The 19,502-nt window shown below is 46.3% G+C and overlaps 1 protein-coding gene across 2 annotated transcripts in view; it reads right to left on the bottom strand.

Moving 5' to 3' along the window:
* Positions 1-15,068: 15,068 nt before the first annotated feature.
* FGD5 (FYVE, RhoGEF and PH domain containing 5) overlaps positions 15,069-19,502 on the bottom strand; it is a gene marked incomplete at its 3' end in the record, with an annotated part of 107,190 nt that continues 102,756 nt past the window's right edge. For both annotated transcript variants that reach the window (XM_079713917.1, XM_079713918.1), the window contains 2 exons: positions 15,948-16,102; positions 15,069-15,105 (listed from right to left, as the gene is read on the bottom strand). In XM_079713917.1, coding sequence (XP_079570043.1) covers positions 15,069-15,105; positions 15,948-16,102 — 192 coding nt within the window. The remainder of the gene's footprint in view (positions 15,106-15,947; positions 16,103-19,502) is intronic.

The following is a 19,502-nucleotide window of genomic DNA, read 5'->3' as shown; positions in this document are numbered from 1 at the left end:
TACTATACGTCACTTTTCTAAGCTCCTGATTTACAGTAAACTCATTTAATCCTCAATTCTAGAAGGAAGGTTCTATTTACTGTCCAGATGAGGACAATGAGCCTCAAAAACGTTAAATAACTTACTCAAAGTTCCAGGGCTAGTAAATATTGGCACTGTTAACCACAACACTATTTAGCTTCTGCCTACAACATTTTGTGTGGGTATGTGTATGTGTGCAGATGTACTAGGGAAATAGGGAGAGAACAGAACTCAGGTGTAGGGAACTATATTCACATACTTGACACCCACCAATGTCTTAGTCAACAAGCGCCTGGGTAATAGGGGGGCTCAGCAAATATTTGAGGAATTGAGGATGAACACAAGGGAATGACAAAGGATTTGAACCTGGAAGTAAAGTGATTTTCTGAGGCTTTCCACCAAGTCATGCATTCAACAGCTCTTCACTTCATGGCTAAATTTTCCTTGACTCTCTCGTTATTAAATTAGAGATTTATTCTCCACTACCTTTGTCATATTTCACAGACCTCAGCCTGGAAGTAGAGGGGAATAATGGACGGGACAACGAACTAGTTCTCCAGCCTCACTCACACCAAACGCCTTCCCTCCTGGGGCTTTGCATTTGCTGTTTTCTCTCTCACGCTATTCCTTCCTTGGGTTCCTCCATTCAAACATCACGTCCTCACGGAGACCTTCCCCGACCATTCAATCGCAGTTGCCTCAGGCTTTCAACACATCCAGTTTCACTTCACTTCCTTCACAGGATTTACCACTCTCCGAAATCACCTCTTTAGTTGTCTATTCACCCTACCCCCAATTATAGGACGACAGGGGCCTGGTCTAGCTGGTTCTCTGGATGTATCCCCAGTGCCTCAGACTAAGCAAATACGTATGTAATCAACGAAAGATGAGAACACTCCAGATTCCCCTCTGTTCTCTCAAGCCCTCAATAACCTTAGGCTTTCCACTCCAGGTGGCTCCACACTCCATTTTCAACAACAAAACCATTTTTGCATTACGCTGAGGTTCGAAAAGTAGCCTAGACTCCATTTTCTGAGTTGAGCCCCTCAAAAGATCTGAGAAGGGAGGTCCGGCCTGGCAAGAACGACCATCCTCCCATTTCACAGTCGATGAAATTGAGCCTCAAGGGGAATATACGGGCAGGAGCCCTAAGGTGTCCAGATTCCAAAAAGCCCTTCCCACGAGCCAGCGCCCTGGGTTCAGGATGCTTCATCACCTTTATTACTATTGTTCCACAGCACTCATTCTGGACGCGTTCCACGCGGAGGACGCGCCCGGGCCCTAGCCGCGCGCTCCACGCTCACCCGGCCGCGCACCCGCCCCGCCCCCGGCGCCCTGGCCCCACGTCGCGCCCCGGCTTCTGCTTCCAACCCGCCAGGGCTGCCGCGACGCGCGGGGACCGCCCCCTGCCGACAGAACCAGTCAGCAAAGCCTCGGGGGGCGGCAACGCGGGGGGCCCCGGCCCTCCTATCTGGGCGCCAACTGGCCCGCACAGCTGTCGCTCACAAGCTCGCGCCCCGCACCCGCCTTCCTCCCTTTCCTCCACCCTCCTCTTCAGGAAAAAACGGCGGTTGGGCCGCGGCGGTCGCCAACTGCGGGCGGGAAGTGGAGGGTAGAGGAGCCGGGGAGCGAGAGAAGGAGGAACTGCAGAAAGGAGGAGGCGATAGAGGAGGAGGAGAGGTGCGTGGCCCAGCAGGAGCCATCTCCGCCGAGAACAAAATGGCGGCGTTGGCGGAGGGCCAACTGTGAGGCGGGGCCGCGGCCGTCCCCCTCCGCCCCCACCCTCGTGCCGGCCGGGCCGGACAGGGGTAGCTCGCTCGCTTCGCCGGCCGCGGGCGGGGAGGGGAGGGGAGCGGCCCGGCCCACTATGCAAAGCGGTTGGCGCCGGCGCCGCCGCCCCGTGGCAAAGGTAAAAGGGTCGGGTTCAGCCGCCGCCGCGGCGCCTCCATGTCCGCGCGCCAGGACCGCCCCCTCCGCCGCCGGCCCGAGCCCGCCCCGGCCTTTTTTCAATTTTACCTCAGGATTTGGCGCCAAAGCGACCTCGGAGCAGGTCCCGTGTCTGCGGCGGGCGGCCCCCGGCGCGGAGGGCAGGGCGCGGGGAGGCCGGCTTCCCGGCGTCGGCGGATGGCGGGAGCCCCGGGCCGCGGGCTCGCAGGTCAGCGGGCGAGAGACGAGACGCCCAGGTGGGAGCGGGGCGGCAAGGGCGGGCCCGGAGGCGCCGCCGGGGTCGCGGGGAAGGAGGGGTTTGTTATTGTTTTTGTCAGTGAAAGGTCAGAGTTCGTGACCCCGGTGCCGCCGCCGCCGCCGCCCGCGCGCTGGTAGGAGGAGGGCGAATGTTCTTCTTCCTCTTCCCAGAGCCAGCCTCGCCGCGGCCGCGGGGGGCGGGCGAGCACGCGATTGGCTGAGGCGCGCGCGCGCAACGGAACGCGGCGGTCGCGCTTCGTCCGGCCCCTTGGCGGCCCGGCGGCGGCGGCGGCGGCGGCGGCGGCGGCGGCGGGCGCAGGGCGCAGGGTTTCGCGTAGTCCGCCGGGGTGTCTGCCCCGGCTGGGCCCGCACCGCTGTAGGGCCACCATGTAGGTTAAATGCCGAGGTCGTCGGGGTAAAGGGTTGGTTGGTCGTTTTCGAAGGCCAGGAACGCCGGGCACCGTTATTCGGGGGTCAGCCCGCCCCTCCCGGGGGCCCGCGAGGCCGGGTAGGGGCTGTGTTCTTGCTGTGACGTCCTCCACCCCGGCCCCCGCCGAGCTGAAACCTCTGTGTTAATTGAGGAAGCAATGACAGAGCGGAGAGCCTATAGGTCGGAAGCGGGTGGTTTGTTGGGTGGGTATTGAACTGTTTGTGCCCTACTCGGTATAGATGGTCCGAGGAGGCACCAGTTTCTGAGAGTATCAGGTCAAGTGCATAAAGAGTATAGCGATTTGAAACGAGTAAACCATGCTTAAGTGTGTATTAAAAAACTCTTTGCAGAATTGCTTAAATTATATAAATACAGTTGCTTCTCTTGAGCCTATGAATCTTGGCTTGTAGGTTTTCATTAGCTACTTCTCTCTTTTAAGTGGTTTTGACTTGCTTTGGAAGGTGTGGACCACTGTTTTATCAAGGATGCCCTGAAGTGCTTAGGCCAGACTCCTTGATCACTATGCTTTCTCTGTAGGCCGAAGATCTCTGCTAACTGATTTTTTCCCTGCACTTTTCATCTTTATTATGAATACTGACTCCAAGGTGGATCGTTTAAGCTTTTTTCTTAAACAGTGGCCAGTTGGGCTTTTATCAGTGTGACCCCAAATTTGAGTATTTTGTCCATAATCTTGTAAAATTTTTATTTGATAGGAAATGCTTTAAACACACCCGTTTTCCTTCCTTGTTTTCACCTTGCAAGGAAGTAAGCGGAGGAAAGAGTTAAATTTATAATGTCATGGTGAACCACAGATCCTGAAGCTGGAAGGGGTCTCAGAGATGATATGGTTAAATCCTCTACTGGCAGGAAGATTTTACAGGAGAGGCAGATGAGACCAGAGAGGTCAAATGATATGCCTGAGGGAACACAGTACTTTGATGGTAAATCCTTGTAAACATGGACTGCTTTGTAATTGTGTACATTTTTCCCCAAAAATTGTTTTTAATGTTATATAATCCTTCTAGATATAGCTTTAGAATACACACTTAAATGAGTTTTAAGGGTTTTTTTGGCAAACAAATTACAATTGTACTAGATTTTGAAATGAATACTAAAAATAGTTAATGTTTCTGTGATGGTTTATAGTTTTCTTAATTTTCTCCATTTAATACTCAGCAATTCTGTGAGCAAGGCACTGTGATTTCATTTTACTGAGGTGCAAGAACTGACACCCAGATAAGTTAAGCAACCTTCCCAGTGCTACAGGTGCAGAAGGTGAAGCCAGGGCTCTGATTTAGTCCTTTTCACCTTATGGTTTATGTTGTAAACCATGCTGCATCAGTTTGCTCTGTTTGTAGTAGTATTCAGTAAAATTTCCAGTTAAAACAGGGGTCCTCAACCCCTGGGCCGTGGACCAGTAGTGGTCCATGGCCTGTTAGGAACCGGGCGCACAGCAGGAGGTGAGTGGTGGGTGAGCAACCGAAGCTTCATCTGCCGCTCTCCACCGCTCTCCCATCGCTCGCGTTACCGCCTGAACCACCCCGCACCCCTCCTTCTGTAGAAAAACTGTCTTCCATGAAACCGGTCCCTGGTGCCAAAAAAGTTGGGGACCACTGGGTTAAAAGGTTAGTTTTTCAATATTAAAAGTAATAGCAAAGTTCACAATCTTGATGGGCTTGAGCTCTTTTCTTCCCCTGAAGGACAGAAGGACATGTACATACACACACAGATTGCAAACAATATCAGCAGGTAAAAGGCTTCTGCAAGCTGAGGGCACCACTGCCATAGTGCTATTTTTTGTTCCATTGTGGTTTTGGTAGAAACTTTTAGTGAGAACTCTTAAATGGCTTTGTAACACTTGATGGACTTTATAATCACAAAAATATACATGTTGTGTTATACTAGCTATACTTTTTTTGACTGTTAATATGATGTATCCACATTTGCATTAACAGTGCTTTTAACGTTTTATCAGCCTTTAAAATAAATTGTTCTTAATTGCGGAGTGTACTTCAGAACTGCCAGGCCCCCTGTTGGGTCTGAAACTGTAAGCTTTGGGTGGGGTCTGGCATCAGCACTTCTACTGAGCATCACAGATCATTCTAATGCACACTACAGGCCCAAATCACTGATCTAATTCCAAAAATGTGGCAAAAAAAGAGACAAAACTTTCTGTTTAACCTTTTAAAAGAATCTTTTTTAACTCCTTAACTATGCCTGAAGATTACTCATTGACAGGGCCAGTGGCTCAGTAGGAATGATATATCCAGCAGTACCCAGCCCTTGTGTGTGCATCGCCTCAGCACCTACCCATACTGAGCCCTGTATCGAAATGTGCCTTGTCCTGCTCTATCTCAGCCCTTAACACAGTACCTAGTACAGAAGTACAGAATGGGCATGAAGTGGGCATTTCCTTTTTTTTTTTTTCAGCTGCACTGTGCAACAAGTGGGATCTTAGTTCCCCGACCAGGGATCGAACCTGCACCCCGTGTCGGAAGGTGGAGTCTTAACCACTGGACCACCAGGGAAGTCCTGCAGTGGGCATTTATTGAATGAATGCTTTTCACAGCAACAGTGTATGGTAAACAGTGTTCATATCATCATCCCATTTTTACAGATGAACTCTGTAAAGGTTTTGGTGACTTCCTGGAGCTGAGATATGAGCCTGGGGCTTCTAGCTCCCTACACAGTACTTGTGAATGAGATCCAGGTGTTCCCTCCTCTGCCCTCTGTGGTCCTCTGGGCAGGTCTTTTTTCCCACAACACTTAAGCAGTCTGTTCTGCAATCATTAACTGAGAGCAGGAACTAGATCATGCGGTTTCATTTTGTACCTAACAGAGTAAATGTTTTTTGCCATCCGAGCTTATTTTGAATTTGCATTTAAATGATAAATGTTGAGTCAATGAAAATCAAGTTTTGACTAAACAATAGTTGTAGATGTGCTAAATTTTTAAAATTACTATTATCTAGTAGAGATTTTTTTTTTTTTACCTATAAGGGTATGGCTTTTGTGATAGCGTAAATAATGGTTTTTTTATTTTCATAGACTAGGAAGACAATAATTACCTTCGTAAGTACTTGCGTACATCTATATGTCCATTTTTCTATAATAGCTTATACTTTATTACTATATACAGTAATCAGTTTCTGAAACTTCTGTTTGTCATTTGTATAATTATGACATGTTTATAAAATAAACTTTTAAACCTCACGTAATTGTTACTAGCCTTTTTTTTTTTTTAAGAATTTGGTATCCGAATAGACGTAATCATTGAATACCAGATTGCACATTCCTTACACTTACACGTTATCCTGTTTAATCTTCATAATAACCCTGTGAAGTAGACGGTGTTATCTTTTTTGTCTCTTTTTTACAACTGAAGAGGCAGAGGACTTTAACAGAGGAAGAGTAACTCCTCCAAAAGTCACGTGGCTAGCAAGTGGTGGAACGTTTATTAATGGTTATTTCTGCTGCTTGCTTCTCTTTTGTCCTCGAGGACTTTGAAAGGAAGAAAACCCTCTTCTGCTCACCTCCGTGATTCTGTCACAGTCAGGCTCTGTCACAGTAGAAGGTTACTTGCGGAGGTCTCAACCTCTGCATCAATGGCCCTTGTTCTTCCCAGGAAGAGAAAGACCGACCCTGCGGTGGATGGATGGTTCTGGAACACAGGAACACTGCCAGAGTCCTGAGCCCCTCCAGAATGGCTTTTAGTGAGAGTTATGACCATTTGGTTTCTGACCTGGGGCTTCCCATGCCTTAATAAGTTGTACCTGGCTCAAGTATCTTGGAAACATGATGGGAAATCAGATTATCAGAAAAATGCACCTGCTCTTAGTCCCATTTTAGAATATGCTCAGGAGAATGTCTTGTTTTTAAATGTCGTCTAATTGGGACTCTCAGTGTTTAGGCCTGGAGTTCTTTACTAACCCAGCACCATCTCAAGAGCTAACCCACTTGGGACTACCAGCCTTTCACTGATGAAGTCTAGAAGTTAAATAGTAGCATTCCTTGAGTTTCTTAAAGAAATTACTTCCACCCCACAGCCTGTTCACTGCAGGCCAGGGAATGCACCTCGAAGCAGAGGTTCCTTGGAAAAGCCTCTCCCTTAAGTGCTTTGCTTTGGATCCTGCCCTTTCCCTTGGGGAGAGATGGGCCGCTGCCTGAGGCTTCTGCCTTTCAGGAGACTCTGGGTACACTGTTAAGACTGAGGGTCTAAACAACAAATCCCCTTGGTTTTACCCGCAGGTTTGGCCCCTCCTCCACTGGTCCCTAGTTTAGGTCTTATCTTCATCTCACTGCGCTGTGTAGTTTCCTAGCCTTCCTAACCAGTCTAACTAGCTGCCTTCCTCATTCATTCATTCATTCATCCTTCCTTGCTCCCTTTGTGCTGCTGCTGAAACAGAGCCTCTCCTAGCCCTCTTCTATTTATGAAGGTCTTTAATAGTTCTGCATTGCTTAGGGCTGAAGTTAAAACTCAGATGCCTCAGGTGGGGCCTTGGGGGAGGGTGTAGGAGTCTGGCAGACAATCTAAGGGAGGTTAATAAACTGATACAAACACAGTTAGTATGCTAAATGGTAATAGTGACACCTGGAGAGCTCAGTACCCACTTAAAGGGGTAGAAACCCTCATCAGCTCCTGGAATGTGGTCCAGAGATGACGCATCTCAGATTTCTCAAGAGAAACCAGAAATCCAGATTTGTAAACATAAAAATTTCTTAACTTTAAAATGTTGGCAATTTGCAAATGGTTTTTAAACTGTGCAGGCCAAGCAGCATCTCTTAAGCATGGTTCTGGGCCTCAGAACCAGTTTAGGACCTTGGACTAATCAGATAAAATCCAAACTCCTCAGTCAGGGCAAATGAAAGTCCTTCATAATGGGTCTTTTCAGCCACCTTCAGATTAGAGCGTCATTCAGGGGTAGTCTCCCAACAAAAAAAACTGTTGAACTCAAGAATTTTGATTCCTTCTGTTGAGCACACATTTTCATCTCAAGGAGAGGGAACTTGGCAGGCAGGAAACAGGAGTCCCCCGTTGAGAAGTTGAATCCAGGGACTTCCCTGGTGGCACAGTGGTTAAGAATTTGCCTGCCAGTGCAGGGGACACGGGTTCGATCCCTGGTCCAGGAAGATCCCACGTGCCGCGGAGCAACTAAGCCCGTGCGCCACAACTACTGAGCCTGCGCTCTAGAGCCCACGAACCACAACTACTGAGCCCGCGTGCCACAGCTACTAAAGCCCACGCGCCTAGAGCCAGTGTACCGCAACGAAGAGTAGCCCCCACTCACTGCCAACTAGAGAAAGCCCGCGCACAGCAACAAAGACCCAGTGCAGCCAAGAATAAAATTAAAAAAAAAAAAAAAGTTGAATCCAAAGTGTGTGTGTGTTTCCTGTCTCCTTCCAGGGCAGTCACTTGTCTATAGTGTGGGGTCAGGGGATGAGGGTCTCATGACTTCTTACAGAGACTCCACTGGTGCTCCTGTTGAGTCCCACCATGGCCTTTAGTCCCACCATGGCCTTCCCAGATACGGTGCCTCCGGCTTCCAAGCCTCTGCGGAGGCAGGGGCTGATATGTCTCACTGGCATCTCTCCCCGGGGGGCACTATGGTATTAGCTTTCTCCTCTGCCAAGTTAGCTGCCACTGTCCACACGTTATATCTTCCAAAAATGAGCTGACCATTTCCATACCCTATGCCTCTTGGATTTTCTTTGTCCTTTATTTATTTATTTATCCTTTATTTCTTTGTCCTCTTTATTCATTTACTGTCCTTTTAGTAGGTTTTGGGAGGAGCCAAGAAATGCACGTTTCCCGATGATCTAGGTGTTTCTTGAGGCTCAGGTTTCAATATGAAATTTGACTTGTTCACAGACGTTTCAGAAATGACTTAGGTAAATCAGCATTTCTCTGTATTAGGAAAGTCATTGTTTATGAGCGTATCAGAGTTTCAATCAGCAAAGTCTTCAGAGTTTCAATCAGCAAAGTCTGTCTTTTTACCACAGGATGTAAAGTCAGTTTCCAGAATAACTGAAAGAATTTGGATAGCTTTTCCATGAATTTTATATGTTTTCCTCTTCGTAATATTTTGAAGCATTCAAAAAATAAAGTGTCATTACATTTGAATATGTGTCTTTAATTTTCTGTTTTGGCTCATTATATGTCTGACCGCAACTTTGTGCTCTTCATTTTTTTTTCCTTACCTGATACTCTTAGGCTAGTGGTTTAAAAATTTTGGGGCCATGATCTATAAGTATAAATACATTTTTATCAACAAGCAGCATATCACATATAGTATATACATACACGTATGATTGAAACAAAGATGTCATAAAATGGTCCTTAAGGATGATGGAATATTCTGCTGCCTTCTACTCTGCTCTTTGGTGTGTGGGGCAGGGGTCGGGTCCTGGTTGTGACCCATTACATTGATTTCATAACTCACTTGGAACTTGGGGGATACTGTCCAGTTTGAAAAACAAGAATAAAAGAAACTCATTTATGGTGCTTTCTTCCTTTTTTCCTTTTCTTCCTTTTCTCTTTTGTCTTGCGCTTTCTTAATACAGCTTTTCTCTTGTCCAAGCCTCTCTTTTGCTCTCTACACTGGCTCTAGTTTAATGGCGCCCTTGAAAGATGATCAAAGTAGAGAAGAGGCTCGCCGTCATTCTGCTCTGTCAACACAGAATGCCCTTCCCTGTAAGACATCGTCGTCATCTGTGCACCGAAGAGACCCAGACCATGTAGAGAACTTGTCTGCAAAATCACTCCATGATCACCAGGACATTGTGAGGGTGGCCACGGGGCCTTAAGCTTCTCCAGAGAGAGTTCTGGAGGAAGGGGATGTTGTGATGCTGGGCACTGCCTCTGTAGTCAGGCGTCTGGCTCAGTTAGGCTGGCTTCCACTCAGATGTTCACTACCTCAGTCGTGTATTCCTCCTGATAACGTTTGGCACAGCGTGGAATTCTAAAAGGTGCCTTGCACTCCTGTCTGACAATACTAGTGACAGCCCTTGTGCCTAAAACATCATTTCAGACACTCTCAGGTCTCATTTTCTTCAGCTCAGGATCTGACTATACACTGCAGATAGACGCTGTACACTGGTACCACAGACTCCAAGCCTGGCCACAAGCTGAGGTCACTGCCCACGGACTAAGTTTTTACTTAGTTTTTACTCTGAAAACCTTCCCAGACCCTCCCAACCCTGGATCCCCAACTTGCCTGTCCACAGTTTCCTGAGGGCACTTGTAGACCCCAGAGGAGAGGGGTGGGCCACGGGAAGAGCCTGAAGCCACCCACACATGCACAGTGGGGCAGCCGTCTCAGGCCACAGAATCTATGCAGCTGGCCCCAGGGCCAGCTCTCCCTCTGCTGTTCCCCGCTGTACCCCAAGGGGGGCAGCCTTGGTAAAGTGGCCCAGGTTCTGGCTGCAGGAGGTTGTACATTTGTGGTCTGTCACCCCAACGCACTGCTCTGGCTTCACATGACCAACACACCCTGGGCTGTGCATTGCTTGCACAGGCTTGATTTCACTTCTGGAAATAGCCCCCTTCCCTTGGGGGTGCAAACCCCCCAGGACACAGAAGTGTTCTGTGAACACGTGCTCTCTTCCCCTTGGAACTGGTGTGGCAAAGATATGATGGCTTCCTTCCGAAAATAAGACTTCTTGTCCATTCTTATAGGACACGTGTTAACTATAACCTTCAGGCTTGTCTTTTCACCACAGGATGTAAATTCATAAAGGGTTTGAGAATAGCAAGTAATTGATCAATTTTTAGGTTATTTATAAATCCATCATAGGAATTCTAAGCTATTCCATTATGTAAGTGAGAGAAATGTGCTGAATCCCCAAGGTTACTTACCTTAAATATCCCTCATATTTGAGTGTGCATCCTAACATGTCAATTATTGAATAACCCTAGAAATGTGAAATGTTAAATTATTTTTAAAGCATGTGTACTTTGGGTTTTAAATATCTGGATCCCCATTTTAAGTTGAGGTAAATCTTGTGCATATGATATTGCAGAAAAACAGAACTGTATTCATTGTTGCAATTAGTATATTGAAATAACACTGGATTACGTACATGGATGGTACCTTACGTGACAACATCTAAGGATTCTGCTTGGAGAAAAAATGCACAATTTTTCTCTGACTCAACATTGTGTTTGTTATAACGTTGGAGGAAAGGTCCTACTGATTGGTCCTGGGCAGTTAGAGATTTCTGTTGATTTTAGGAGGGACTTCATGTTGCAAGTGTCAGAAAATTGCCCTGAGTATCAGCTCACACACATTCGAGGAAGGCACCACAGGGGAGCAGTTACAAGCATGGGTTTGCCAATTGTGAGTGTGTGACCCCGGGCAAGTGACCTAACATTTCTATTCCCCAGTTTCCTCATCTGCAAAATGGGGATAATAATAATCAGAAAAACAACTCACCTCAACAGGTCCTTGGGAGAATTAAATGGAGGAGCGGGGTTAAGGTGCTTAGAGCCCTCCGTGCCGAGATGTTTGCTATCATTTGTTGTTAATCACACAAAGGTCTTCTACAAGCCCATGAGGGATCAGTGCTGTTCGGCTGCTGATTTAATAATTGTGTTTATTAGGGGCTTAAAATACCAATAACATCAAACCAGCCTCCCCAGTGCCACTTACAGTAATATTCAGCAAATATATAATAGATGCCCCAATGATGGCTGTGTAAGTTACTCTATCACAGAACATCCCCCAAATCCATGGCAAGGCACAGCCCGTGCACTACACTAATCCAAACCATAGTCTTCTTTCCAGAAGATGTGGTCCAGAGAGTGGCCACTGTGGGTGAATCCCCCCAGCCGCCTCCTCCACCAGCTCCCTCTCCCCCAGCTGACTGGTCTCTGCCAGTCATAGTGGTGCCCTTTGCAGTGACAGCTCAGTAAGTGTGGTCCTGGAGCCTTGTGGAGGGTCTTCTGGGTGCTTCTAAGAAGAAGCTACAGGGAGCTGAGCCCCCTCCTTGGGGGCTGTGAATAGGCCAGCGGTAGCTCCCATCACTGGGGGCAGTCACCGGTCAGCCTCTTGGGAACCAGCCCTGGAATCAAGCTGACAATGGACGACAGGTCAGTAACCCAAAGAGCTTGGAGCTTGGGGGATACTGTCCAGCCCTGCATTCCCACTTCTTGTTGAGCTGATTTCCTAACTGTCTAAACCAGTGTGAGGTTGGTTTCCCTTTACTTGCTATTGGAAACAGACGTCTTAGTGTGGATACACTTGTCCTCCTGACTGACACTTAATACGTGGAAGCACAGAAGTTTCCCTGCTCACAGCAGCCGCATATCACAGGCTGAATCCGTGAAGGGAAGAATATTCCAGCATGTGGTTGACTTTGCCCCACAGCAGAAACTCGGGGGCTTCCCTGGTGGCACAGTGGTTAAGAATCCGCCTGCCAATGCAGGGGACACGGATTCGATCCCACATGCCACGGAACATCTAAGCCCGTGCACCACAACTACCGAGCCTGCACTCTAGAGCCCACAAGCCGCAACTACTGAGCCCTCGTGCCACAACTACTGACCCGCGCGCCTAGTGCCCGTGCTCTGCAACAAGAGAAGCCACCCAATGAGAAGCCCATGCACCGCAACGAAGAGTAGCCCCCGTTCGCCACAACTAGAGAAAAGCCCGCACACAGCAGCAAAGACCCAACGTGGCCAAAAATAAAAATAAATTAATTAATTTTAAAAAAAAAGAAAGAAACTCGGGTTCCATCAGCTCCTACCACTCCCAGCCCATGTGGCCTCAGTCCCCACGTAGGGCCTCAGCGTTCAGTGATGCCATTTACACTGTCAGTCAAACGAGAGGCTGGACTAGATGGGAAAAGGACTCTGATCTGCTTCTGGGGCTACAGCAGGGCCGTCGGGGTCGGTGCACACCAGCACGCCACCTGGGCATCAGCCCCTCACGCCTCACCTGCCCAGGCTGCATCCAAAGGAGAACGAGTGGTCAGGCAATCTGTCAGCCTCAGCAGAACAACTCAGAGTATATTTCTGACATGTATTAATAGAAGACTTATTAGGACCCAGGAACTCAATCAGTGTCCCGGGACACTACCATGTTCCAGTGTGCTCTGCGTTAGTGACAACGAACAGAGTTCTTCCTGCTTATGAAGACCAGTCCAGACTGGAGAGACACATCCAGCCTCAGGAAAGCTGTGAAACCACCAGAGTGTAAAGTAAGTGCTACCTGCTTTCCAGTGTCACAGACTTCAGTCCACTTCCACAAACGCCCGGTGTGCGCTGTGTCCCCTGATCTCTTTGGGAAGCTGGAAGGGTCTCCGGGTGACAGGTGAAGGCACCGGGGCTCAGGGCTCCTGGAGTGTACTCTGGTTTCCAAGCCACAGCACAGCTTCCTCTCTAGAAACACAGCCTCTGCTGGGGATGTGACCAGGGGCTGCCCTGTGCCTGGGGAGCAGGGGGGCAAAGCAGGTATCGTGGGGCCTTGGGCAGCCACTCCTCCAGCCTCTGGGCCCGAGTTACTCTGGGCTCACCCAGTGGACAGACGGTGACATGAACATGTAAAATGAGCTGGACAGAGAGAAGGGCAGGGGAGGGACAATGAACCAAATCAACCAGTAGAAATCGGCTGAAATGCGTCCACACAGAACCACAGGGAGGGCAGGTGAAAACAAGGCCCAGGTAACGAGGTAGATCCTCGCCCAGTCACATGCGAGCTGTGGAGGACCTCTGTGGCTACTTCCTTTAACAAAACCCAACCAGTATGTTTTAGCTACAACCCAGGTGTTTTTATTAGGGTTAACTATTCACTGAGAATATCTTCTTTAGAGATAGAAGCCCTATCACATCTTCTTTAGAGTATCAGAAATAGGATGTTATACAGTAAAAGAGGCCTTCCAGATGACTTCCAGACATAATTCTACCTGGAGCTCAGAAACTGACAATGGGCAGTGGCACGGGCAGGTTGGAGAAGCGCCCACTTCCTTGTGCTGAAGTCTTGCTGTGCTTTCTAAAGGCTCAGAGGGTCTAGAAGGCCCATTTCAATATGTCTGATGATGAAAATGAAAGTCCTCAAAAATTAATAAGAAGGCCTCTCTAATCACTTAGTTTGAATCATTAATTAAATGTTTAACCAAACGTTTTAAAAAGAACTGCAAACTAGAAAAAAAAATTCCCCTAAAAATATTTAATGTAAATAACTCCTGGAGATGGTGCTTTTTACAAAATGTTTGTCAGCAAATGCCTTTTTTAGGGGACAGGGCAGCAGGAAGATGGGGACAGGACATCAGAAAATGTGATGATTGTTTTTTATTTCGATGAGAGTAACAAGGAGTCCCCCCACCACTCTGCTTTATGTAAAAACACGTCCAGCATCGTGGGCAGCAGTCATCAGCGGGGAGGTGACTGAGCCCCAGGCGCCCAGAGAGGATCTTCAAGCCGCTATTTCTGTGCTCCCTCACTGTGTCCAGAGCCACTGGCCAAGACCACGAATTCACCTTCTGACTGCATCTTATTTTCTCTCCTTTTGTCTCTTTCAAGGATTCAGGAATACAGCAGAAGGATCACCGTGTCAAAAACAAGAACAGTTCTCACAAGCATAACGACGTCAGCTTGTGCGGGGTAAACTCAGGAAGGCACACAATAAATTAAAGCAGACCCCCATCTCTTCGGAGGGTCTGCAGTGACCTCCGGGGGCGGGGGCCGGATCTGCCAGCAGCGGAGTTTCCCGCACTACTCTGGTGTTGGGACCGCCGTGGGGAGGACGGAACATCTCCTTTCAGAAGCCCTGTTGGTCTGCAGGTCGAGTGGGCACTTGGAGGAGAGTTCTCCCCTTGTGCTCCAGTGCCACGTGGCCCTGCACCCTCCGTGGTAAGGGAGACCCTCCTGGTGTCGCCTCCTTGTGCCACAGCCAGTACTGGTGGCAAATTAGTCCACAGGACTCCATCTACCATTTACTTAAGTAAATCCCTTGGAAAAAAATAAAACTGGAGGTTGTTGCTCAGTAAAACAATAAAGTGCTTTTGATGAGAGTAGCTGTTATTTGCTGGCTGTTTCTCATTTCACCTGAGGCACTTGACATCAACAACATGAAAGGTCATCATGTTTACCAGGAGTAAAAATTGTAAAAGCTTGTTTCTACTAAAAAGCTTGCATTTCTAAAATGTACTTCTCTATTGGTTTCCACGTCTTCGTGTTACTAAATTTTAACTCGCTACTGGAAAAGGAAATAGTTTATGCCTGGGGCAGGGGTGGAAAACACGAAGACAGAAAAGGTCCATAAATATCCCTTAAGGGTTCCACTTGTGAAGGTGTGAGAGAGGGGTTACAGCAAACAAGGTCAGGCCCCATGCTGAATGGAGATGTGTGTCCGGATGAGTGGAGACACAGATTGGCTTCTGGAAGGGTCCACGCATCAACCTAAGAGTGTACTCTGAGTCCACGTGCTTGATAACTGCTATAACACACTTGCATCTTCCATGGCTTCGATCCACCTGCAACGCAGAAGAGAGGGGACACTTGGTGTTGAGGCTCTGCCTGGAACTCTGGTCACGGAACCCATGAATGATGAGACTACATTATTATTAGCCTGAAGTCAGCAACCGTCTCCTACTATATTTGTTTCCCTAGCATTTAGCAAAATGCCTAGAGTACAGTGCAAAGATTGCTGAATCAATGCACACCTGTATGAATGAGTCATAATACAGGCAGACCTCGTTTTATTGTGCTTTGCTTTACTGTGCTCGGAGATACTGCATTTTCTATAAATTGAAGGTTTGTGGAAACCCTATGTCCAGCAAGTCTAGCAGCACCATTTTTCCAACAGTATTTGCTCAGTTTGCGTCTCTGTATCATATTTTGGCAGTTCTCACAATATTCCAAACTTTTCCATTGTTACTGTATTTGTTATGGTGATCTGTGACCAGTGATCTTTGATGTTACTATTACAAAAACATCATGACTTGTTGAAGGCTCGGATGATGGTTAGCATTTTTTAGCAGTAAAGTTTTTTCAAATTAAGGTATGTACATTTTTTTAGACGTAATGCTATTGCAGAGGTAGCAGACTACAGTATAAACGTAACTTTTTATGCACTGGCCAACCAAAAAGTTTGTGACTCACTTTGCTTCAACATTCGCTTTATTGCGGTGGTCTGGAACCGAACCCGCAATATGTCTGAGGTCTGCCTGTGAATTTAAATCTGCTGTTCTGCTGTGGCCCGAGGGGGCTTGAGAGGACAGGATGGATGGAGAAGAACAGAAGCCAAAGCCCAGGGTGACAGCTCGTTCCCCTCTGAGAGAGAGGCAAGGAAACGCACGACTGGTTATTTTGGTACCTCTGAGCCGAATTGGTATCCTCTGCTTTGAAGCTATAAAATACGGTTTTCTTGTGGTAAAGGTGAAAAATAGGTCCTACTTCGCTGCTGCCTTCCTCCTTCTCTGGCGCAATGGTGAAACCTAGGAGGGGCATGCTCTCCAAGGCCACTGTGTCCTGCAGGGAGGCAAAGGGAAAACTGAGGTTAAACACGGCAAGATACCCAGTCAGCAGCTTAGCAACCACTGATGCTTCCAACGTAACATGCAGGACGAGCCCCTCTGTGTGGGGCATCTCTGGCAACGGTGCAGTTAGCACACACATACTCTTCCCTCCCACTTCCCCGCCAGCACCAGTCACGAGGAGGAAAAGAAACTTAACATTTTGTGACAGCATTTAGGGTCCAGGCACTTTCACTTTCACATTATCTTGTTTAATCTTCGTAACAATCATAGAAGGTGTCACCCCCATTCTAAGAAGAAACTGGGGCTTCCCTGGTGGCGCAGTGGTTGAGAGTCCGCCTGCTGATGCAGGGGACACGGGTTCGTGCCCCGGTCTGGGAAGATCCCACATGCTGCGGAGCGGCTGGGCCGGTGAGCCTGCGCATCCGGAGCCTGTGCTCCGCAACGGGAGAGGCCACAGCAGTGAGAGGCCCGCGTACCGCAAAAAAAAAAAACCAAACAAACAAACCAAAAAAAAAAAGAAACTGAGGCTCAAAGAAGGTAAATAACTCCCCGAGATCACACAGCGAGTAAGGGGCAGAGCCAGTGTTTGGACTCGTGACCACTTTCTAAAACCCCACATTCTTTCCGCTGACTCGATTTATCAGTGACTCAGATTGCTAGTGTTACCCTTGTTAACGTATTCTGTACTCATCCCCCCAGGCCCTCTTTCACAGTGCTTCAATATGGAGCACTCAGGGTGTTCGTGCTATAGAGCAATTCGGTGAGATGTACCCAGAGAACACAGATGAATCTTAAAATCACAGTGCTTAGTGGAAAGAGAAAGAGCTTTTTATACATAAAGATATTTTTATACACACATATTTATGTAAAAATACATGTTCATAAAGAATACAGCTTTATAAAATCACACATAGGGCTTCCCTGGTGGCACAGTGGTTGAGAGTCCTCCTGCCGATGCGGGGGATGCGGGTTCGTGCCCCTGTCCGGGAAGATCCCACATGCCGCGGAGCGGCTGGGCCCGTGAGCAATGGCTGCTGAGCCTGCGCGTCCGGAGCCTGTGCTCCGCAACGGGAGAGGCCACAACAGTGAGAGGCCCGCGTACCGCAAAAAAAAAAAAAAAAAAAAAAAAAAAAAAAAAAATCACACATAAACAAAGAGATATAACTAGTTAAGCACATTAGAATGATTGTGGGAGGAGGAGGAGGGGGAGCAGAATTTGTGCCTAAAAGGGAATCAATTTTCAAAGACTGCTAGATCAGTGCTCGCTTTGGCAGCACATATATTAAAATTGGAACGATACAGAGAAGATTAGCATGGCCCCCGAGCCAGGATGACACGCAAATTTGTGAAGCATTCCATATTTTTATTATACAGCAGAAACTAACACACCATTGTAAAGCAATTATACTCCAATAAAGATGTTTAAAAAAAAAAGACTGCTAGATCAGAAAAAACTTTTGACGAAATTCAACATCCATTCATGATAAAAACTCATAGCAAACTGGGAATAGAAGGGAACTTCCTTAATCTGACAAAGGGCATCTATAAAATACCTACCAGTAACATCATACTTAAGAGCGAAATAGTGAATCCTTTTCCCTTAAGATTGAGACAAAGCAAGAGGACGCTCACGCTTACCAATTAATTCAAAATTGTACTGAAACCTCTAAAAAGAACAAAGTTGGAGGACTTACACGACCTGACTTAAGGCTTACTATATAAAGTTATAGTAATAAGACAGTATGGTATTGGCATAAGGTTTGGTAAATATATCAGTAAAACAGAATAGGGAGCCCAGAAATAGACCCACACTTAGTCATTTAATATTTAATAAAGACACCAAAATAATCCAATAAGGAAAGGAAAGTCTTTTCAACAAATGGTGCTGGAACAACTGGATATCCATAGGGGAAAAAATAAGCCTTGACCCCTATCTCACACCATACACAAAAATTAATTTGAGATAGACCTAAATGTAAAAGCTAAAACAGTAAAGTTTTCAAAAGAAAATATGGGGCAAATAACTTTGTGACTTACAGTAGTCGGAAGTTTCTTAGGACACGAAAGCAATAGCCAAAAAAGAAAACATTAATTGACCTCATTAAAGTTATAAACTTCTGTTCACCAAAAGATTGATTGACTCATTCATTCATTTAAAAAAATGAACAGACAAGCCACAGACTGGGAAAGAATATTCACAAAACATTTATCTGATAAAAGACTGGTAGCCAAGTTACAGAAAGAATTCCTGTAACTCAATAACAAACAATCTACTCTAAAAAATGGGCAAGAGATCCAAACAGACACTTCTCAAAGAGAAATATATATATAGCCAACAGACACATGAAAAATATCATTAGTCACTAGGGAAATCTAAATTAAAACCACATTAAGATACTACTACACCTTCACCAGAATGGCTAAATTAAAGACTGACAATACCAAGTGCTGACAAACACATGGAACAACCAGAACTCCCAAATTTACCCACACTGTTGCAGGGACTGTTAAACGCTACACCATTCTGGAAAAATGTCTGCTAATTTCTTAAAAGCCAAATATATACCCTTCTGTGATCCAGAAATTCCAATCCTAGGTATTCATCCAAGGTGAAATAAAAACCTATTTTCACACAAAAACCTGTATGCAAAAGTTTAAATTGGCTTTATTCGTAACCGCCTCAAATTGGAAACAACTCAAATGTCCTTCAACTGGTGAATGGACAAACTGGTATATTCACAAAATGGAGTACTACTCAGTCATAAAAGAAATGACCTACTACTGTATGCAACAACATGAATGAATCTCAAAAACATGCTGAGTGGAAGAAGTCACACATGATTCCATCTGTATGAGGATCTAAAAGAGATAATATACAGTAGGAAAAAAATCAAAACAGTGTGTTGCCTCTGGGGATAGGGGTGAGGTGGGGATTTACAGGGGTATTCATTAGTCAAAACTCAACAGATAGTATCCTTATGATTTGTGTACTTCATTATATATAAATTGTACCTCAAAAGAAAAAAAAGATACAGAAATATTGAACTCTTAGGTGGAAGTATACTTGAAAAGCATCAAAAAGTAAGATGGATGAGAGATGCATAGATAGATATTTGTTCAAGGAAGTATAATAAAATGTTAATTGTATAATCTAGTTGATGGTTATAAGACAGTTCACTGTAAAATTCCTTCAACATTTATGTTTGAAATCTTTTAAACATAATAATAATAAATATATTAACTAAATAATAAAATATTGGAAAAAATTTAAAAGATTCCTGTGTATTTCTGATAGTCACTCTCTCCCAGGACTGTTACTGAGAGCAAGTTACATCTGGTTTGGGTTACCTCAGGGTACATGACAGGGTTCATGGTAGTGTAGACAGTGAAAA

Source organism: Hyperoodon ampullatus, assembly GCF_949752795.1.
Source record: "Hyperoodon ampullatus genome assembly, chromosome: 10".
NCBI lineage: Eukaryota > Metazoa > Chordata > Mammalia > Artiodactyla > Ziphiidae > Hyperoodon > Hyperoodon ampullatus.
This window is presented reverse-complemented; position numbering and strand designations above follow the sequence as displayed.